At 35.6% G+C, this 20,629-nt stretch overlaps 1 protein-coding gene across 2 annotated transcripts in view; it reads right to left on the bottom strand.

Annotated features, from left to right (window-relative positions):
• Positions 1-20,629, bottom strand: part of trappc9 (trafficking protein particle complex subunit 9) — a 341,171-nt gene that overhangs the window by 220,728 nt on the left and 99,814 nt on the right. For both annotated transcript variants that reach the window (XM_066715841.1, XM_066715842.1), the window contains 2 exons: positions 17,132-17,295; positions 986-1,138 (listed from right to left, as the gene is read on the bottom strand). In XM_066715841.1, the coding sequence (XP_066571938.1) occupies positions 986-1,138; positions 17,132-17,295 (317 nt within the window). The remainder of the gene's footprint in view (positions 1-985; positions 1,139-17,131; positions 17,296-20,629) is intronic.

The following is a 20,629-nucleotide window of genomic DNA, read 5'->3' as shown; positions in this document are numbered from 1 at the left end:
TTTTTAATAAATTTGCAAAGATTTCAAACAAACTTCTTTCACGTTGTCATTATGGGGTTTTGTTTGTAGAATTTTGAGGAAAATAATGAATTTAATCCATTTTGGAATGAGGCTGTAACATAACAAAACGTGGAAAAAGTGAAGCGCTGTGAATACTTTCCAGATGCACTGTATATATATATATATATATTACTCTAAAAGTCTGCATTAGTCTGAACAGTAGCTCTACTGTTCAGTGAAAGTGTCACTGTATGAGCTTTATCGCTCGTCTAAATTTCAGCTCTAAAACCTTAGACCAAAAACATATACTTTTTCAAAATCAAGTCAATCTGAAATGAAAAAGAACAAAAAACATGTATTCAAATTAAATCAAAAGCGAAAGGTTGCAGAATATCCTGGTCTTTCTCTTGACTTTTAGCTATTGGATTTCTTTCTTTGGTATTGAGTTTTTTCATGCCACTATTGGCGCCCTGTCACAATATCATTCAAGTTAGATGTGATTTGTCACCTCAATCTCCACTGACCCAATTGATTTCCTTGTGCCCATTAGCTAGAAAGAGTGTATCTCCCTGACGGGGGTCATAGCTTCTATTGTACAATGCCAGGGGGCACAGTGCTCATGCTGTATAACTGGTTTCCCGATTCATCATTATACGAGTGTCCAGAAACTGGGTAACTGGAATGTATTGAGGGCACTAAGGTACAGAGTTTGACCCTGGGTGGGTGATGCAGACCCATTGCTTTTGGTGTTTTCAAAATATATAGTTTTGCCATTCCCACCTTGAAGGAGGTTTACACACTGAACAGGACAAATTGTGAAAGTTCAAATCAGGAACCAAGGTCAAACCATTTGCCATTACTGGAGCAACAGCAAGAAATTAAAAGTGCATAAATAAATAAGACAATAAGTTGATCATACTCCTTTCTTTAATATTTAGAATCATGTATTAATAACAGAGCTGAGAGTGAGTAAGGGACAACCCACCGTCATTGAGGTCCTGTAGCAGGTTCTCTTGGCCCGAAAAGTCCAGCTTCACAGTGATGTTCACCGTTAATGTTGCAACTTGCCCGGGCTTCAGGGGAAACTGAGACAGTGTATCCTCTAGGTTCCAGGTCAGGAAATCCCCAAACAGCTTCTCTGTTGAGAAAAATGAAATACACAGAGATTAGTGTGAACATTTAGTTTCAAATCATCGTATTCCCTTTTTTGTTGTGTTGTACATGGTGTGGGCCTCAGAGGACTCTTATGATCGAGGTCCCCAAGTATAGATCTCGATTTGACAAGTCAGCCCCTTGCTTATCAAGCATCGTTAGCATGAGCTCTCTTTCCAATAAAGAATCACAGAAGTACTTGGCCATTTCACAACAGGATCGTATTTATTTCTGCTTCAAAAAGCTGACAGAAACCCAGAGAGATTTACTTGAATTATGTGTGTTACAGGGGTCTTTTTATTTAAATATGGCGGATGAACATGTATTAGAAAACCAAGCAGTACTGCAGACGAGTACACTGGCATCTGCAAACTGCAAGACAATGTTGTTGTTTTTTCCAAATCATCTGAGTAAAATAACAATATTTAAATCAATGTATAATTACATTTCATGCTCATTAAAGCCAAACCTAAGTAGCAAATACAAATAATGAAAAACAGGACCAAAAAGAAAACTCAGTAAAAATACATTGAAATATATGAAGCACTTGTATTGACTAAATCCTCTGCTGAAATGATTGTGACTGGGTACTTCTCTTATGATGTACCCCTTCACTTTTGTAACATTTGCTTTGTAACTCCAACAAAGCACAGCTTCATGTAATATAAGCAGTACTATATGTATGTTGAAAGAAAAAACAACAACAGTGTTGCATATTTCCTACTACAACCTCTTGGATATGAGTGAGTGATGAGTTATTGCTTCTCCTTTAATATGTTGCATCCTCTATCAACACCCTTGACAGCAAAAACCTCTTTCTGTCAAGATATTCTAAAAATAGAAATCCACAAATCTTGTCCATATATTATAAGCATAGTCGTGAACCTCATACTTGTCTTGTTAAGTGTCTGCATAGTAAATCAATTTATTTGCCGCCATAAGTACCACAAATATTTCAACTATACAAACACATCTAATATTAATTAACATGGGGGGAGAGAGAGAGAGTATATGCAAGGACACACAGACAAACAAACACGCAATCATACAGAAAGGTGAGGTAATTTAAATATCTGTCATAAGGCACATATTCCGCGTAGAAACGGAGAGTAAGAATGAGGAAGACGGACAGTCAGGCGGTCTGAAAGTCAGACAAGGAGACAGACTGATTGTCAGACGATTAGATCGAAGACGTGTATTCAGATGTGTGTTCAATGTAAGACAAAGGCAGATTGAACGAGAGACAAACCGGCAGAGATACTGAAAAAAGAAAAGCAAGGCTGTAGTCTTCATTGACAAGTACAAAGAACAAGAACCATTAGCTCTAAAGACTTTAGCATTAAAGAGCAAATTAATCCTAACTGATCCCTACTGTGCACATCGTACCCTGAAAGACTTCGGGAACCATTTTCAGAACAATTTCAGATAAACGTTTAAAAAACGATTTGTTCAAATGCATTTTTGACACATTTTCTCAAGCTTCTCCATTAAGAATATTCTTCAAAATAAAGCACATATCTTCCTGATAGTATTGAAAGGGGTAGGCTTACTGGTGATTGGACAAAGAAGTAACTGGAGTTTACTATAAAATCATCCAAGCATGAAAAATATACTATATTAGGTCTGTTTTAAAATCCCATAAACTTAGTCTAAATGCCAGAAATTTTCCGGCAATGGATCTTTGTGAAGAAAACAAATATGACGTGTCACATCCTTGCGTTGTCGACGTGGTGTGTCAGCTAACTGACATAACCAATCAGAATAGGGGCGCATTTTTGTGTTTTGACCACAACACAATAAGGTTAACCCACCTTTGACTAAGAACTTGTGACAGGCCGGGTCGTTAGAAATGGCGGAGATTGAAAATAATGTAGTCGCAGCAATTCTGAGTGTTATTGATGAACCAACAGGTTGGTGATGTATGTAATGCTAACTATTGTCACACATATGTCAGAAGTTATATACCAATAAATCATGCAAAATATAATATATAGGCAAACATGTTAGACTGCATTACAGTGTACATTGACGATAGTTTGTGTTGAGTTATTTAATTAGATTTTAAGGCAGTAATGTCAAACTTCAAAAAATGGACTTAGGGATATTAGGGAGATATAGATATACATATAATGTAATGTCATGCTTTTTATTATTTTTTAATTCAGTTGATTTAACTTTGCTGCAGTGTGTCAAGACCCACACAATGCCTCTCGTAATGTGAACCACGAACCGAGAGCCGAGTCTCATACTGGGTTCACTGGTTCAAATGATCTGTGACACCTGGGTCACCACAAAACACACAACCATACAGCCTGTTGACCTAATCATAACACGCAAACGCACACTAGATTGACATATCATATGCGATTCCCTCCTGACTGTTTGTTCTTGGTAGTGAGTGCAAACGGAACCGGCAACCTGCTTAGAACCAATAGCACAGTAAACACAATGGATGGAAGGAAATTGGCAGAACAGGGAAACTATCGAACTTTTACAAACCAGAATGTCGGTCCGTGTCTCCTTTCCCAAATCTACATATTTCTATAGCGTCTTGTTCCCATGGCTACAGCGCTAATACCTGCATTCTTTGTTTTGTGTGTAAATGGGTACCTGCATTCAAAGCCAGTGTGAATGGGGGTGCAACAGGAAAAAAGCAGGCAAACGTTGCCTGCATTTTGCTGGCATTTCAGTGTGAATGGGGCTAGAGATATTAATTCACTTTAAAAATGTCAGCCACTGAAGATTGATTTGATTTCAATGTCTTCGCATGTGCAGTAGCTTTGATAATTCATCTGTAAATGATCATGGAAATGATGATGGCAATTTTAGGAGACATACTGAAATACAGATGGAAATAATGCTTTAGAGGATCATATTAGGCTAAAGCTAGCACTGTTGTGCTACAAAAGCCAATTTGTGATCATCCTGAGTGGAAAATCTGGACAAAATAGGCATTTAAGATTTAGGAAAGTAATTATTATCTGAAATAACAAAAACCTAAACATTAAAAATATAACTGGCTGCCAAATGCTCACAAATGTGTACTTGATTTTGCTGGTCATTGCAATCAATGTAATATTCAGTTTGTAGGTTTGGGTCACGAATGTACAGAAAATAATAATAATACACAAATGGTAAGAAAGAGGTGGTTCTCAGTGTATCGCCAAGCAGGGAATGACAACACCTGTACGTCAATAATCCCTGCTGTTCTCCGAGACCAATTATATTCCACATGACTGGCTACAGGAGGCCAGCATTGTGTAGAGATTAACCTGATGCATGAAAGCTTAAGTGTTACCTGCTGCACAAAACACTCAGATAAACAGGCAACATGTGATCATATATTGGTCAGAAAAAGACCAATACTATGGCTTTGTTTACGAAAGAAAGAAAGAAAGAAAGAAAGAAAGAAAGAAAGAAAGAAAGAAAGAAAGAAAGAAAGAAAGAAAGAAAGAAAATGATAAACTGAATCCTCATGTGACCTTTTGTATTGAATCAGGTGAGCTGGTTACATGTACAATATAAATTGCATAAAACTGCTTGTGCTTTACTTTTTTTTTTGTTATATATTCTTCTCAGGTGAGTGCTCACTTCAGATGCAAAAAAATAAACTTCAAAACTTGTTGTCATTCACTTTATTAGATCAGCTGAAAAATCCCCAGACTGAAATGTGTACAAGACAGAATGTATTTTCAAAGCTTTAAATAAATTATTTTGTTTTACTTATTTTCCTTTACATTGTAAACCCATCCCAATCCTTAAGAAGCCTGAAATGTCCACACATATAAAACAGACATTGTGTTCTTTTCAGAAGCAGTGGATTTAACACCTGAATATTACATTCAGCTGCAGTGCTTTAATGTTACACATCTTGGTTGCTTTCACACCACTTGATTGGTATGTCTCAGCCTGTAAATACACATTTTTTAACAATTATTTTCCTATTAGCATGCAACAGGTGTATTATAAATGCTTACATCTGCAACTACTTACTGTTCTGACAAGAAATGAACAATGTGAAGGTACACATTTGTCAGTGTCTGAACCATGGCTGAGGGTGTGTGTCGTGCATGCTGAGATGCCTTTCATTTCAGTTTCCAGTCATTTCATTTAATTATAAAATGTCAAATAGCAGGCTTTTTTATTTTATTTTAATTAACTTCCATTTCTTATCTCACTTGAACACACAGAGGTTAAGAATCTTTCGTGCCAGGAAATGTTCCACAGATGACCCTGATCACAAACTCCTTCAACAGAATAAAGTGTTTTTGTTCAGTGTATTTTTTTAAAACACTAAAAATAGTTTAGAGTAATCAGTCTAAATAGGCACACCTAGCACAATAAAAGCTAAATCAAACCTATACCATGTTCATAACTATCCGAAGATAGACATTCATATATTACAATAATGCCACTTGGTTGCAGTGTATTGAATCGCTCACAACTAAACACAATCACTCTGTAAATACAATTATACAATAATAACTGGTGCCGGACTTATACAGTTATAACTAGTTATTTACGTAGGGATAAAAGTAAATCTAAACTAAAACAGTACATCAAGACAGATTAAAGTGGTGTACATTCTCCTGTTCTAAAGGAAATCAAAAGCCCTCATCATCTGGGCTGTAAACACCCTCAGCAGACCACTAGAGAAGGATCAGGGAAATTATACTGAGCACGACCTCACACACCATTTGCATAGCTACATCTTTATCCATCTTATTTTGCTGAAGAGGTGTGAGTCACTCATGAATTCAAAGGCTAAAGTGTCAATTTTCTTTGCCTCTTTTCTAGTAGATTTGCACAAATAAATGGGGACAATTGGAAATTATATGTAACCACAACTCCAGTCTCTTTGCTCCTGACATGGCCGTCGTTTAACTTGATACTTGAACAGCTTCTCCGGAGTTTTTACACATTGCTCTGAAAGGTATTCTAGAGACTACCAGATTTGAATTCAAAAAGTAAATTAATTAACTAACAGTGTCAGCCTTGGAGGGGTAATACCCTTTTGAAGCAGTGCAGAGCTAGGCTTATGTAATTTGTTTAACCTCTGGATATCTGTAAGTGAACTTCCTCCTGCATTTCTCTTGTCCTTTCATATGCAGCTTCTGATATGTAAATTGTAACTCAGCAGGTGGAAGTTTCTGGGCAAGTCTGAATTTTTCAATCCCTTCCAAAAACCTGGTATCAGTTGTTCTGTGTAAAAATATTAGTTGTCACAGAAAATGGACTTGACATGTGACATCTGACTGCGTCGAAAAAACAGTTGAATGCATTCGAAACTTTGAATACTAACTGAATGCTGTAGTTTGAGAGTCAATGTTGATGAATGACTGAACATGTATAGAATGCAATTCATATCCAACAGCACAAGTGCATTATAAATGTGCTAGGAACTGTATAAAAACAAACAACAAAAAAACATGTAGTTCAAAGCAACATTGTAAGTAATTTAACATAAAAAATTACAGCATTAGATGTGACTCCATATAAGAAATTGACTAATTGACAATTTTGAAACAGCATGCTGTATAAAAGTATAATGTCATTAGTGAATGAGAGCTTAAAAAAATAATACATTTACAGCATCAAGACTGCAGTAAACAAATTCAGTGTTTTGTTTATATCTTACAGGACTCATGGGTATCAAAAGCATGTTTTATGGAGATAGACACAAAAACTGAATCATACAGAGACAAACATAATTCTCCTGTATCCAACTGTAATCATTTGCACGACTGATCCATATCATTTCCAGAATAACCAAGAGAATACCAGTGTTAAAACAGGGGCATAAATTGTACAGCATGCATTGCAACTTCAAATACAATCTGTATATTACTGGCCTAAGTGCAAACATTTCAAACTCATTTTTTACAAAGCCTTTTGTATTCTATGCACCTTGGCACTGGCTCACTTAATGACAGCATCAATTTCTATCTAATGATAGCACATCAGGGCTTGTGCATCTTCGTCCGACTTTTCCACAAACCGGTCTGAATGCTGCGGTCCTGAACGATGCCTAACTGACAGCTTCCTCTGTGTGTCTCTATTCATCACCGAAGCAGATTCCACTTGGTGTACGCTAACACCATCCAGATGGAGGCCCATTCACAAACCTTTTATAGAGCCTGATAAAAGAACTATTGTTTTTACATATCTTTGTAAACAAGCATATTAGAAAACCAGGCATGTAATAAAGCACTGGAACTCTATCTAATGAAAAAGGCATAATTAAGAATGGAGTTACATCATGAGCCTGACTGAGACGCCCCTTTCACTGGACAGTAATCTTAGACAATATCTTGATTGTTGTTTTCAACAAGTGCTAAACAAATTTCTCTTGCAATTGGAATTACCTAATGCCATCAAATCATTTATTTATATTTGGTTAAGAAAATAATATAACCTGTTATTTGTTATTTTAGTGAGGGAACCACAACAAACCTCCTGCTACATCATATCACTAATCAATTCCACCAACTGACCCACTGCAAATTCTAAGTTTAGATGTCATCTGCACTTCAATCTCTTTCGTTCTCCATCTTTTTATTAAAGATCGATTATCATGCTTTAAGTCTTATACATCTAAAAACATTCAGGTTGACATGAACAGCACAAATAAACAAGAAATAAGATGTTTTTTTCAATACAAAGCTTTGCTAATACTTTAAAAAGACACTGTTTTAAAAACAATTAGTTTCCATGCATTGTTTGTATGGAAGGAGTTTTAGCTGTCATTCACTTACAATGTAACACGTAGTATAAAGCCTCGGAAGACCTGCACAATCCCTCCAGGCTGGCACAGAGGTTGACTCTAGCTTACCATACTTCTCATTAAATCTCCCTGTTCATGCTGACTGTACTGCCCTCTGCTGTCAAGGCACTGGAATACGTCTGATATGTGTCCATTCAACTTGCCTGATACGTCTCATTCAAACTACTTATTGCCATGAGCTGATGCCTTCTGCAGCAGTAAATTTACATTAGGGATGTGCTGTTTGCTTTCCAGAGATGAGTCTCTATTTTAAATGGCTTTTATTATTATTATTATTATTATTATTATTATTATTATTATTATTATTATTATGTTTTTTTCATTGCAAGGTACAGACTACAGCACAACAGAACACAGAGTGAGCACTTACACAGAGTCAAGTGCTCTAGTTATTAGGCAGGTGTCGTGTCCAGGCAGGACACAGTTTGGATCGACTGAACTTCACTTCACCAGACACAGCTTATTTGCACTGTTTGCAGAACATGGTAAAGCATCTTTTCAGAGCCAGCACTCATTTACTACTCAGATCAAGGCACAATCCCAATCTTTTTTCTGTACCATTATTTTCTATGATGATTGTCTAATAATTTTTTAAACCAATCACTACTGAAATGTCTAAAAATGACATAAGTAACTAACTCAGTAAATTAATCCATCCACAGAAACATGAACTCAATCTTTCAAAACTCCTTCAAAGTGAATGCATTAGACTCTTGCTTGCTTCATTACTAATTACTGTATAATATTAAAAGAAAACCAACATCAGCTAGTCAATTTTGCCTCTCAGGATTGTAAGTCACATTTTGATTATTGATTAACTGAGTTAACACAAGCACAACCAAAGTCACAACCTCAAAAACATTTAATAGAGTTTAGTTTTCATTATGATTTTATATGCAAGTTCTAACATTACTTCCACATGTTTAGTTTCTGCTTGCCTGTGAGATGGAGAAAAGTAACAATTGCATAGTGTTACATTGGCTTATTATTTGAAAACAGGAAACTGGCAATCAGTCAGTGGAATTTTATCTTCACAGTCTCCCTATACCTATATCCCTAACTTCTACCCCATAAGCAATTTATTGAAAAAAGTATCAATTCAGCTAAGACTATCAGTGTGTTCTCCAGAGCTTTATATGATCTTTATTTCAGTACTTGTTCCGAATACACACACTACAGAGATAATCATATTAAAAATGTTTTAAGAAATAATAATTGTAAATAAAGTTACAGAAAAAGACTACACAGGATTTGCTGCTGTTGTTTTTCATTGGCCATGAAGCATATGTAACAGCTATGTCACAATATTTGACCTTGTTTTGACTTTTTTGCTGATATTTTTTAAAGTGGCATGTCTGATGATAGAGATCACCAAACCAAAGGAAATTAATGAATGCATGTTGAACGCATTCACAAGCATGAAAAAATTATGACTACACAAACTGTCAGCATTCATTATCATCCATCTGCAAAAAGTAAAACCTGAAGAAAAGACAAAGGAATTCAGAACATTTTTAGTTGAACAAACATTGTCTGTGTAGTATAGACCCACGTTACAGATGCACACTAGTTCTGTGATGTAGGCAAAGTGTAGGGTAGATTTCAGAGCCGTTTCCAATTTTCTACTTTGATCGGAAAACATGGTCCGTGAGCCATCTCAGTGGACATTAAAAATAATTGATTTTGGACATTGGAAAGACCACAGCTTTCCACTTGTGAATGGGGAGATATTACACTAGAGCTGGAATAATTAACATGTAAACTTGAGCTAATGTTTTAGGCTATACATATGAAAGCTGAAGACTTGGTTAAAGGATTCATAGAATAGTTCAGTATAGTCAGGTTACAGTCTCCTCTTCAAAATGACAGTGCATCTCCTCCTGAACAGGACAAGAAAAAAACAACAACCTTGCACATACATACACAAAGTAAAACCCAATGATGTGAAATAGCAATTTAAAAAAATGGACAGAATTACCTCTAAAAATAGTGAAATAAATAAACACACGCACACAGGTATTTGTCACAAAAGGTTATAAAAAAAAAAAAAACTGAAATGCTATGAATATATTTTGTGTCAGTGTAAGGCTTATAATTGCAGAGGAAACTTAGAATTAAATTACAGTACATAAGTATAACTTTGCTTCAATAATAATAATAATGATAATTACAATAATTGTGGAATAAAGGTTGTTATTACTCATTCTCTCAGTTGTTATTGTCTCATTGATTCCCATTCCAACGTAAATTATGTTTCCTGTGTGTTCCTGGACTGTCTGAAATACCAATTTATGTGTCAATCATGTTATGTAATTTCATTCAAAGAACTAGCAACAAATGTAAACAAAACCATGGCATGGCCTATCAGGAGCTGAACTCTGCTAATCCCTGCAGTTAGAAACCCACGGCCTGCCAGCTCAGAGTCCACCTGATCAAAGAGCTTCGAGACTCACTGGCAGCAAAAAGCTAAATAAATAAATACATTACAAAATCAAGTTATATGATTGCTCATAATGGCAATCATCACAGAGCAGTTTTTTAAATAAACATTTCAAAGTCATTTCCAGGACTACGAAGTGAAATGTTTATGTTTATGGAAAAAGGTAAACGGACAAAAGAAAATGGCAACATTTAAATATACAATCCCCCCCCCCCACCCCACCTCTGTTTTTCACCATTACGGTTAACACACTACATTTTATTAATTTCTAACTTGAGTCAGTATTTAATAGAAATTCCAATGCTCAGCGAGATTACTTTCCGGATGTCAATATAAACATATACAAAAATTGTTCATCAGGGTGTATAAATCTTGCTAAACTCTGAGATGAAAGAATACAGAATGAGAAAACTAGCTGTTGTCCAAGTCACTATTCTACAGGTGCCTCTATACTTAAGTCTGTAGTCTCCAAGACATTTCTAAACTTGTCGAACTCATTTTGACAAAAGGGAAAGCAGATTGATGATGCTACAAACAAGAACAATAAGCATTTTATAAGCCAATAGCCCTTTGTGTGGTGGAGTGTAAACTTGGAGTGTTTGTGCATGCTTTCTTAAAACATACACATTTCAGGCATAAAACACAAAACTAGTACAGCAGCAAAAATGGGGTAGAATTAGTATGGTCCATGTATGCTGATGTCAGCAATCAATTTTATAAAATCCTGGCTCAATAATATGGATTTTTTCCAGGTCTCCTGCTGTTTTGGATGTGGGATATGACTTGGGATTGCTGTTTTTTTGTTGTCACTTATTATTTCTGCAATAATTGTGTATCTATATTTAATTTATTGAAGCAAACCAAACAAATCATGACTATTATTTCTATGTATTGGACTGCAGATTTTGTGCTCCCGCATCTATGCTCCTTTTTGGTATTCTGATTAATTATCTTTCAGGTCAGTCCAGAGAGCTATCTAGGAATAGCACCTCTTAAATCCTATTCCTTCAATTGCCGTTCTGGGGCAGGAACATGGTGAAACCTGCACAGGCCTTTGGTTAGGTGTTAATCTCTCCTCCAGAGTGTTTGGAATGTAAATGCAGACATAGCAAGAAGAGCAGAGACAGACCACAAGGTGACATTGGATTATCTAAAGAAATAATATGTACTTTTTGGGTTTATTGGTTTCCTGGAATTTGGCCTATAAATATACACTTCATTCACAGTGGCAAACTTCAAAATATTTTTTGGTCTTCTTTGGGTGAACGAATCTAAGCAGAGTTGGTCTGTGTCTGTGAATGCCTGCATTTGGGAACAGATCTGGCACCCCTATAGTTAATGTCATCTTAATGTAAAATTCAATACAAATCTTAAGTTTTGCTAAGCACAGTAGATTGTTGCTTTACAATAAAAATAAAAAAAAGAAAGAATTTTTTTAAAATTTGACTTGGTGGGATGAGGAATCAAAACAAACCACTCTAGGCATGGTTACAGCTTTTTTCTGCTTTGTAATGGGCACTTGAAGCAGGAGGGAAGCACAGAAGAGAAAACAGAATATATTGAGATTGCCTTACTGTTGATGGCAGGAGATTAAGAATTATTTTTCGACTTAGTGTATAATGAAAGACATTAAACTAGTACTAAGCCTTTTATTTGTTGTGCTATCTGGTTGCATTGTTAGTCTTCCAATGACTACATGCAGTGCAAATTATAGCTACATTAAGCCACACTTATAGAAATGTCATTGACATATATATATATATATATATATATATATATATATATATATATATATATATATATATATATATATATATATAATCCCTCCAGCCCAGATTGTCCGGTTCATCTGTAATTTAGAAAGAGCTCTGAAAAAACAACACTAGCAAGGCAAAACATTGTATTCATTATTGGTGCATCTGGAGGGTGCATTTAATATACACTCTTGCTATAAGACATATTTACAGCCTTGAAGAAGTGCCTATATGGGAAAGGGTACTGGAACTGGTACTGGCGAAGTAAACGCTGGTGAGAGCCAGTGCATTCATCATCAAGGGAAAGATTCACCTCTTGAAATAAGGCAAGATGCATGGAAACTGGTATAGTAATAACCAACCACACCAAAACACACAGGGGAAGCACAGGGGGAAATCACTGTCAATGATTCCTGTTCTGTATCAGCGGACTCAAGTAGCATTCTTTACCAAAAGCTATCAGAGAGATCCGGTAGAGTTTAAGTGGGACAGCCAAGTGCCTTTGAAGGCAGCACTGAAATTATGAATTGAAACAGAAATATACAGATTGGGTTTCTAGCTTTACACTTAAGGTATTATTGAGCCAAGAAATGTCAAGTATCTTTTCTAACAAATCATCTATCTCAGGAGATTGATATGTCCTCTACAAAAATGCAAGCAATTCAGAAATTTCAGAATATGAAGTGTACTGAACAGGATTTTCAATGTACTGAGCGATCTGATATGCTAGTGATGTTATTTGAAATATACTGGAAATAAGACCATTAGACCAGTAAGAGCCAAGAAGCCAGCTTCATTTCTCTATAATGTGAATTCAATGTCTTACTGAAACCTCTGAGATTAATGTTGCTTTATAATGTGACTGCAACTCAGACGCAAGCAACCATCTGCTTTTACCCCTGAGGTGCCTGCCTTCCAGCAACACCAACGTTTGCTCCACCAGATCTCAAAGTGACTAAAGACATATTCCAGCTAGCAGAGTCTGTCATGGAAGGACTTTCTCCATTACTCAGAAATAAGAAATGCCAACTGTGAGATTCTCTTTAACCCACTTTGACCTTCTACACCCACATGACAAGACAAAATGTTTTATAGAATTCTGGATAAAAATAATAATAAAAGAAAAGAAAAATCATAATTACACAACTTAGCAGTTCATTCAGCTTGTTTAAGAGGCATCATTGTCAATTCAGTGAAACCTATATCAAACTAATTAAAACTAAATGCTAAAGAAGAGTTTGTTATGTGAATTGAAAACAACAGGAATTGAATTGATGTTGTCCTGCATATATACTCTAGATAGTACATGTGGCTTGTAAACATTAAGATATTAAAGGAAAAAAAAATAGAATATTATAACACTTTGCTTTGATTCCAGCTAAATTCTGCATTACATTATCTCAGGTCTAAACTACTAAACATTAGTAGTCTGGATGTGAACCCTGAGCTGTGTGTCAAAAAGCAAGTCTTTCCCTATTGGCCAAACTGTTTCTACATATGAGTCTGGCTTACAGAGCATTGACAGCCACAGTGACATGAGAGATACAATTAAAATCAGCCTGGCCTTAGTGATTGGTAGAGGTGCCTCTAGCCAAAAAAAAGACAAAAAGGTTCTCCCATGTCACATAGAGCAGCAGAAACTGTCCATCATTTAAAGGTCTTTGATAACTTATGTATATATATAACCTGACTCAACTGCATGAAAAGGTGGAGAAATCTAATATTGCTTCTACTGCCTTTGATACATTTAAAGGTTCAAAAGCAGGACATTCATTATGTTTATGTTATTTTAAAGACCTTTGTGATGTGGGCTGATTATTATAGAATGCTGAATGTTGATAATACTGTCTTATTCAACATTAAATCACTATCAGCCATGGGATAAGACAATCAAAATAAAATCTTTGCCTTGGGATACAAAAGAGGGCCTCTTCAATTAAAGTAAGAATGCAGCCTGCTCAACACAGTCAAATCGATTCCATTATCGTTTCTCGCCGTCATTACTTATTAAAATTGTCACTACCCCTACAAGCAAAGCGTATTTCTCTCAAGTGTCTCCTTCATCTAGCAATGTTTCACAATTCAGAAAGCGTTTCAGAATGACTTGTTATTTCTGTGTCAAGCTTTACAGGGTCATTCTAGTCATTCTTGATTATTTTATAAGGTACAGCAGTCAACTTAGGGCTGCATTTCATTTTCATAGGAATACTGAAACTGCATGGAGAGAGGCCTTGAGAAGAAATACTCTTGAGAAGAAGAGTGTGTGTTTGCATAAACACCAAGCAGCTAGCAATTTGTATTTTCTTTTTATAATTCTATTTCCTCTACTTTCATTCCTCTTATTATATATGTTAAGATAATCACTTAGCCATGCCTAGTATAGGGATTTTATTGTATAGTATTCCTAATTATATATACAAAAAACTAAATGAAATAAATTATTCACTGAGAAACATAGAAGAGAAATTATACATATAAGAAATCTGGAAATTGTTACAGAAAATAAGTAGTGGTCATTCTGAAAGCAAGGTAAAGGTAAAAACAATCTAACTGAATCAGACAGAGAAAACAAGCTCATGAAAAGTATGCTTTGATGGCAAAAAAACAATCGTGTCATTGAATAAGCTGACGCACATGAAAAAGGCCTGAAGCCTGAAGCCTCTGAGCTCATATCAATTTTGACCGTGATCTTGAAAAAATACCCTTTGTTGTGCCATCACAACCTGATGGTGGTGTTTGTGTCACAGATTGTACATTCTGGAGTAGATTTTATTAAATACAATTCTGAAAAACAATGAATATGTGCCTCTCTATCCATCAATTCGTGTTTGTGCAAGAGGAGACATTTGCATCCTGAAGCACTGTAATGGTTTAATAGGGAAACTCACTTGACTGTGATGGTTTTGGCAATTAAGAGATTTATTATCTTGCACAGTTCGTTAGACCACGGATTTAAAGCAGGCAACTTTTTCTTTTGTCTAACGGCATGACCAAAATAACTTCAGTGGAACTGCCATAAACCACTTGTATTCCTACAAGGATAAATAAAGTATAATTATACACCTTATAAAGCCAAGACCTCTAGTACAACAGGTTTTAAACCTTGGCCCGTCATTTTCTTTTCTTTTTTTTTTTCTTTTTGTTTAAACTTCTCATTACTTCATTATTGAACTTCCAATTTATCTATTTTCTTGATGCCTTTTCAACTGTTTTCTGCATTCAGGCTGATATCAAAACTACAATGTCTTAGGTGTACTGCTGTCAATATATTACAATTATGGAAAACATAGTCATTGACGTAACATATTTAAAGGAGGGACAGTTCTAAAGCTAGGGACAGTGTACATGTTTCAGCTTACCTAATCTTTGAAGAGCAGAAAACAGTTATGAAAGACCTATCAATTACAGGGTTCTAAGGGTTCAATCCTAATATACTGAGTCCAGCTGGAGCAAAAACTAGAAGAATTTGAGAGAACAAGAGTTAACTCCATTTTTAAGAAACACACATCATGTCTATGTATAACATGACGTCTTTTTATTCATTCTATACTGAGTTATACAATGTACAAAACGTATCATTTTCATTGAGACCAGGTCCATCAGTTCCTGCAGGTATATAAACAGCATCAATAGCTGCTCCCTTCACAGTATTACTCTGCTAAATCTCAGTATAAGCAGGTTTTGGAACACTATACACAAAGCTTTACAACAGATGGCAAAGATAAAAGAGTTCTTTGTTCTTAGTATAAAAAAAGACATACTTTATGAATCATGGCTCATTCAAACTGTTGCTTCTGCAATGATAGAGGTAATGCTAATCTCTGGAAAACAGATTCTGGTCACCACACACAAGGCCAAAGATACATTGTAAAGGATGGGCAGGTGACAAGATTAAAGGAGAAATTGGTGTAGGATCATTAACATGAGGTAGGTGGATTATGCTTGCAATTGGCTATATATATTTATTTTTCCTCATTAGGCATGCAAATGCAGTGTATGAACCATCATCTTTGCTGTGGAGTTTAAACTGTCTCAATGTTAAAACTGCCAGTGCCTGGTTGCATTGTATTTGCTAGTTCAATTTCAGTTGCAGTAAAACAATTCATCACTGCCAGTTTCCTAGGTGATTTTTGGGAGGTGCTTTAGATACATTTGATCTGTATATATGAAGGGTGCCTTGTGAAACTCAATGGTGCAGTTCAAAAACAAATTTAATTTGAATAAGAGTCCAATTGTTTTAACCCTGAGTTTCACACAGCAAATTCAGCCAATATCAACAACAGTAAAAGAGATCCAAGAAAAAGAAAACAAACACATATTAGAATAGAAAAAAATATACAAAAAAAATCCTGTAACATTATACAGAAGCAACTGGAAGAATTGTGACTCAGATTAAAATGTTATTGAATGTTTTACAGGAAGCACATGTAACATATTGCTGTAGTCAGATGGAAGAAGAGGAAAACTACAGAGATCTGGAGAAGAAGTGAAGGAGAGCAGGTGTCGAGCAATATGAGGTAACACAGAGCGAAAAGGCTCGGGCAAGCATGAAGGACTGTGAGTGCAGAAGGCAAGGTACCAAACAATGACTGGTCACCTCCACAGAGCCCAGACGGACAGGAAAAGGAAACCTGATCAGGAGCAAATGCAATCAAATAAAAGGCCATCGCCACCAAACAGGCATACAGCCCAAGGCACAAACAGCACTTCAAAGATGTCCTATACGGTTCATATTAGCAGTAATCGATATTTAATATATTACTGTCCTTTTTTCATATTTCTATCACCCATGCACACAAAGAGGCCGACCTATCAAGCCACCGAATATCACATGCACTGGATATGGCTGGATGTGTTCAGAAAGGGCAGAGCTAGAATTAACAAAATTAATTAATTGATGGGACTGGAGTCAAATTCACACCAAAACACAAATGGTCCCAGGTGGGAAATGAATGATCGGTGTGAATTAATTTCAAATAAATCCTGTGAGTCTTGTCCTACCTTTAGTATTGATGGTCTTTGAGGTGACATCCAAGGTCTCCAAGATTTCTGTGCCAATGTTCTCCAGTTTAATAGTGAGCTGCTGGGTCTCTCCATTGAAGAGCTGAACGGACACACTGGTGGAGACCTCTTCTCCCGAGGGCGGCTGCAGTGTGTGGGCTGAGCTGGAGAGGGACAACAGAAGGCACAAATGAAGGCCAGGCTTTCTCTTAAGCAGAATGTGTGGATTTGCAAGGTCCCTAAGAAATATAAATGTGCATCTTAATGTATTAAGAAGTAAATATAATATTTATATGTAACCACCATATATGCATTTAGATATTTATTAAGGCCATTTTATTGCTGTAGTTTTTCTCCTCAAAAAACTTCCATCATCTTAAAATTTCAAAGAAAAGCTTTTTTGTGTAGATCCAAAAACAAAGCTATAACAAAAATGTGTGCAGGCGCACAAATGTCTGAAAATAATTGTAGAAACACATTCCTACTACAATTTACTAGGGGTATTGTACATGCATTACAATCTCTTTTAGTGTTCCCATGACATTGTGTGGTCAGTTACTCAGTTACTCAGTTTAGGACACTGAAACTGCTACATTCAACAGGTATTTTCGACCAAGGGAGTAACTGTGAATGGGGTATGCTGCAAGTTGACAAGTCTACTCCAGATGGTCTGGGCTCTTTTACCAGCTGAGTACAGTCAGCAACATGAGCACAGTGCTGTCGACAGGATGCATACTTCCCTGTTTGCTCTACTGAATATCTAAATGTTCTGCAAGTTCACAAAACAAGTAAAGAAAATAAAAATGTCAACTGCCCTCATGCCAGGTTTTAAAAAATTGGAAAGAGGCTACAAATGCACATTCACAACAAACCGTTTGTAAGGAATTGTACTTAAGTTGTACTGTGCAGTGAGATGTGATTTTGGATATCAGTACCAAACCTGTTAGTGCTTAGTAGAGCACATTATTGTGGTAAATCACATAAATGTTGCAACATGCCGCTCTGGGTATTAAATGCAGAGCAATAGAAAGGTCTTATAATTGGCCTCTTGTTTTGAATTGGTCATTTATTTAGTTTTACTGACAGAGCTAAAAACTGCTACTCCCATAGAAGTGACTTAGTGTGGCTGTGTGTCCATTACATAGTGAGGAAGAAGATGAAGACATCTGAGGAGAATATCAAAAGGAGCTCTCTGTAGTGCACTTACAGAATAGGTAAGTCAGCTGGTCAAAATTGTAAGACTTTAGGAGTTGTGTTTAGGAGTCTTGTATTTAAAGACTGACTGACTTAATTTTCAAGCTGGCCATCAGGGAATGTGCTTACTCACTCAATGTTGTATGTAATTACTCACTGTCACCAACACCCATTGGCCACATTGCTATTGAGGATATTAAATAAATAAATAAATAAATACAAAAATAAATAAAATAAAATGTAATCTCATCCAGCTTGAGAACAGTCTGTTAGACTAACAGATCACTTTAATTTTAGTCATCAAGAAATACGAAGCAGAACCAATTAAGCTTCGACAACATAAAATTAGGAACAAAGTTTAAGCTTTAAAATTTTAATTAGCTCATCCAAAGGGTTTTCTAAGATAAATGAGATCCCTCAGAAGATTAGTCACTCTTTCCATACAGGAGCTTTAGTTAAGTACTGCCTGTGACGAGTGCAAGCTATCAAACTGAGAAGGCTTGTACATACAGTATGTATACCATATTGCACCACACAGCCAGTTATTCTCTGTTCCCAAATAAAGAGTAAAACCTGAGATTAGGGGTAAATAAATCAATATTGGTTTGGCTGTGGTTCAATAGGTTTTAGAGACTGTATTAAAATAGATACAATAGAAAGATGTATATAATTAAACCTAAATAACACAATGTGAGATAAACAATGAACTGTAGAATTATATGTAAAAATAAATAAATATTGATTTGTTTGAAATATTTGTGTGAGGTATTAGTAACAGAAACAAAACAGTATTACAGAACACTAGTGGGGCAGAAGGTTTGGAAATCTATTAGTATAGTGCGTTATTATTTTTTAATACAGCCACACCCCATTTCCAGAAAAACAGTAGCATCCAAGGGCTTCTATAATAATGTGTGTTAAAAATCTCAGGATTTTGCTTATAATGATGACAATAGAGATTGGAAGAAGTGCTGGAGGTAAATATCAATACCAAGCTGAAATGATGAACTAGTAAAATAAATAAATACACAAATAAAATTAATACAATTTTCAGATAGGTAGAAATCTATACATTATATAAATATAAATATTTAGGAAATAAAACAGATTCCTATTCCAGCATTAAAGCATTAAAGTACCTGCAATTAACAAATTATCAGTACTACAGTTCTCTAAAAGAGTGCACAGCTAATTAAAAGTATGTCTTCAAGCCAAAAAGACGTCTACATAAATGTATTGCAGTGATTGAGCTAAAGAGATATTAACTGCTGCCTGGCAATGATGGATTCAGACTTCGTTTAGGGTGGATCCGATTGATGAAATTATCCTCATTTGCTTCTTGCAGTGCTTGTTGTGAACTTTGAATTATTTTTCTTTTGTAATTATTTAGAAGACAGTATGTCATTGCTAATGGTAATGTTTAACGTTGTGTTAATGGAACCTATGGAACCTATTAAACAGAACTGAAGGGCTAATATTTTACTACAAATATTTATTTCATATGACTTCAGAAGATTGTGTCATGTATTTGTTTGCCAATTCATTCCTAAATATCTCCCAAACGACATTCAACCTGTTTCACCTATCCAAGATATAGCATTGCAAAGCTGTTAAGATCAGACTACAAAGGAGGTCAGCAAATTCATCTAAAAAACAATTTAAATATTGTAGATTTAGACTGGCTGCATATTTAAGGTCACTTGAATGGTGGAAGAACAAATCACTAGTAACCTTCCTGAAGGCAAGATGATTAAAAAAAAAAAAAAAAAAAATCTAAATATTGTGCAAACAGCAAAAACAAACACATCCTTAGTTACCCACTCTGTACATAAAACCAACATCTTATCAAACATGGTTTCATCTTGATGCTTAATAGTTTCATCTGTCCATACTGTCACTGCTCATTCTAGCCATTTCAGATATTTTAGACAAAACAAAGGTTTATTAAATACAACTATGCTACTCACGCAAGCAAGTCAAATATCCTACTTTTCAGATGCCTCTAATACCCAGAGATTTGATGTGAAATTAAAATCAACTGCAAGATGAATTCAGGTTAGGAAAGGATTAGCCTTGGGATTACAAACAAACTGTCTATATTCTCTTTAAGTAGTTACCTCTTTCTCCTTCAGCCATGTTTATTTGTACTGCAGTCTTTCTGTATCTGTTGATTGGGGTCTGAACTATACACTGTAAACACATATACACACTCAAGTTAATATTTAAGGACTGAAGCTCCCCTGTCACAGGGGGAATAGAATGTTTATTGTCTTTAATAACCCCTTTCATAGGAAAGGCTGAAAA

This window comes from Amia ocellicauda, chromosome 10 (assembly GCF_036373705.1).
Source record: "Amia ocellicauda isolate fAmiCal2 chromosome 10, fAmiCal2.hap1, whole genome shotgun sequence".
NCBI lineage: Eukaryota > Metazoa > Chordata > Actinopteri > Amiiformes > Amiidae > Amia > Amia ocellicauda.
This window is presented reverse-complemented; position numbering and strand designations above follow the sequence as displayed.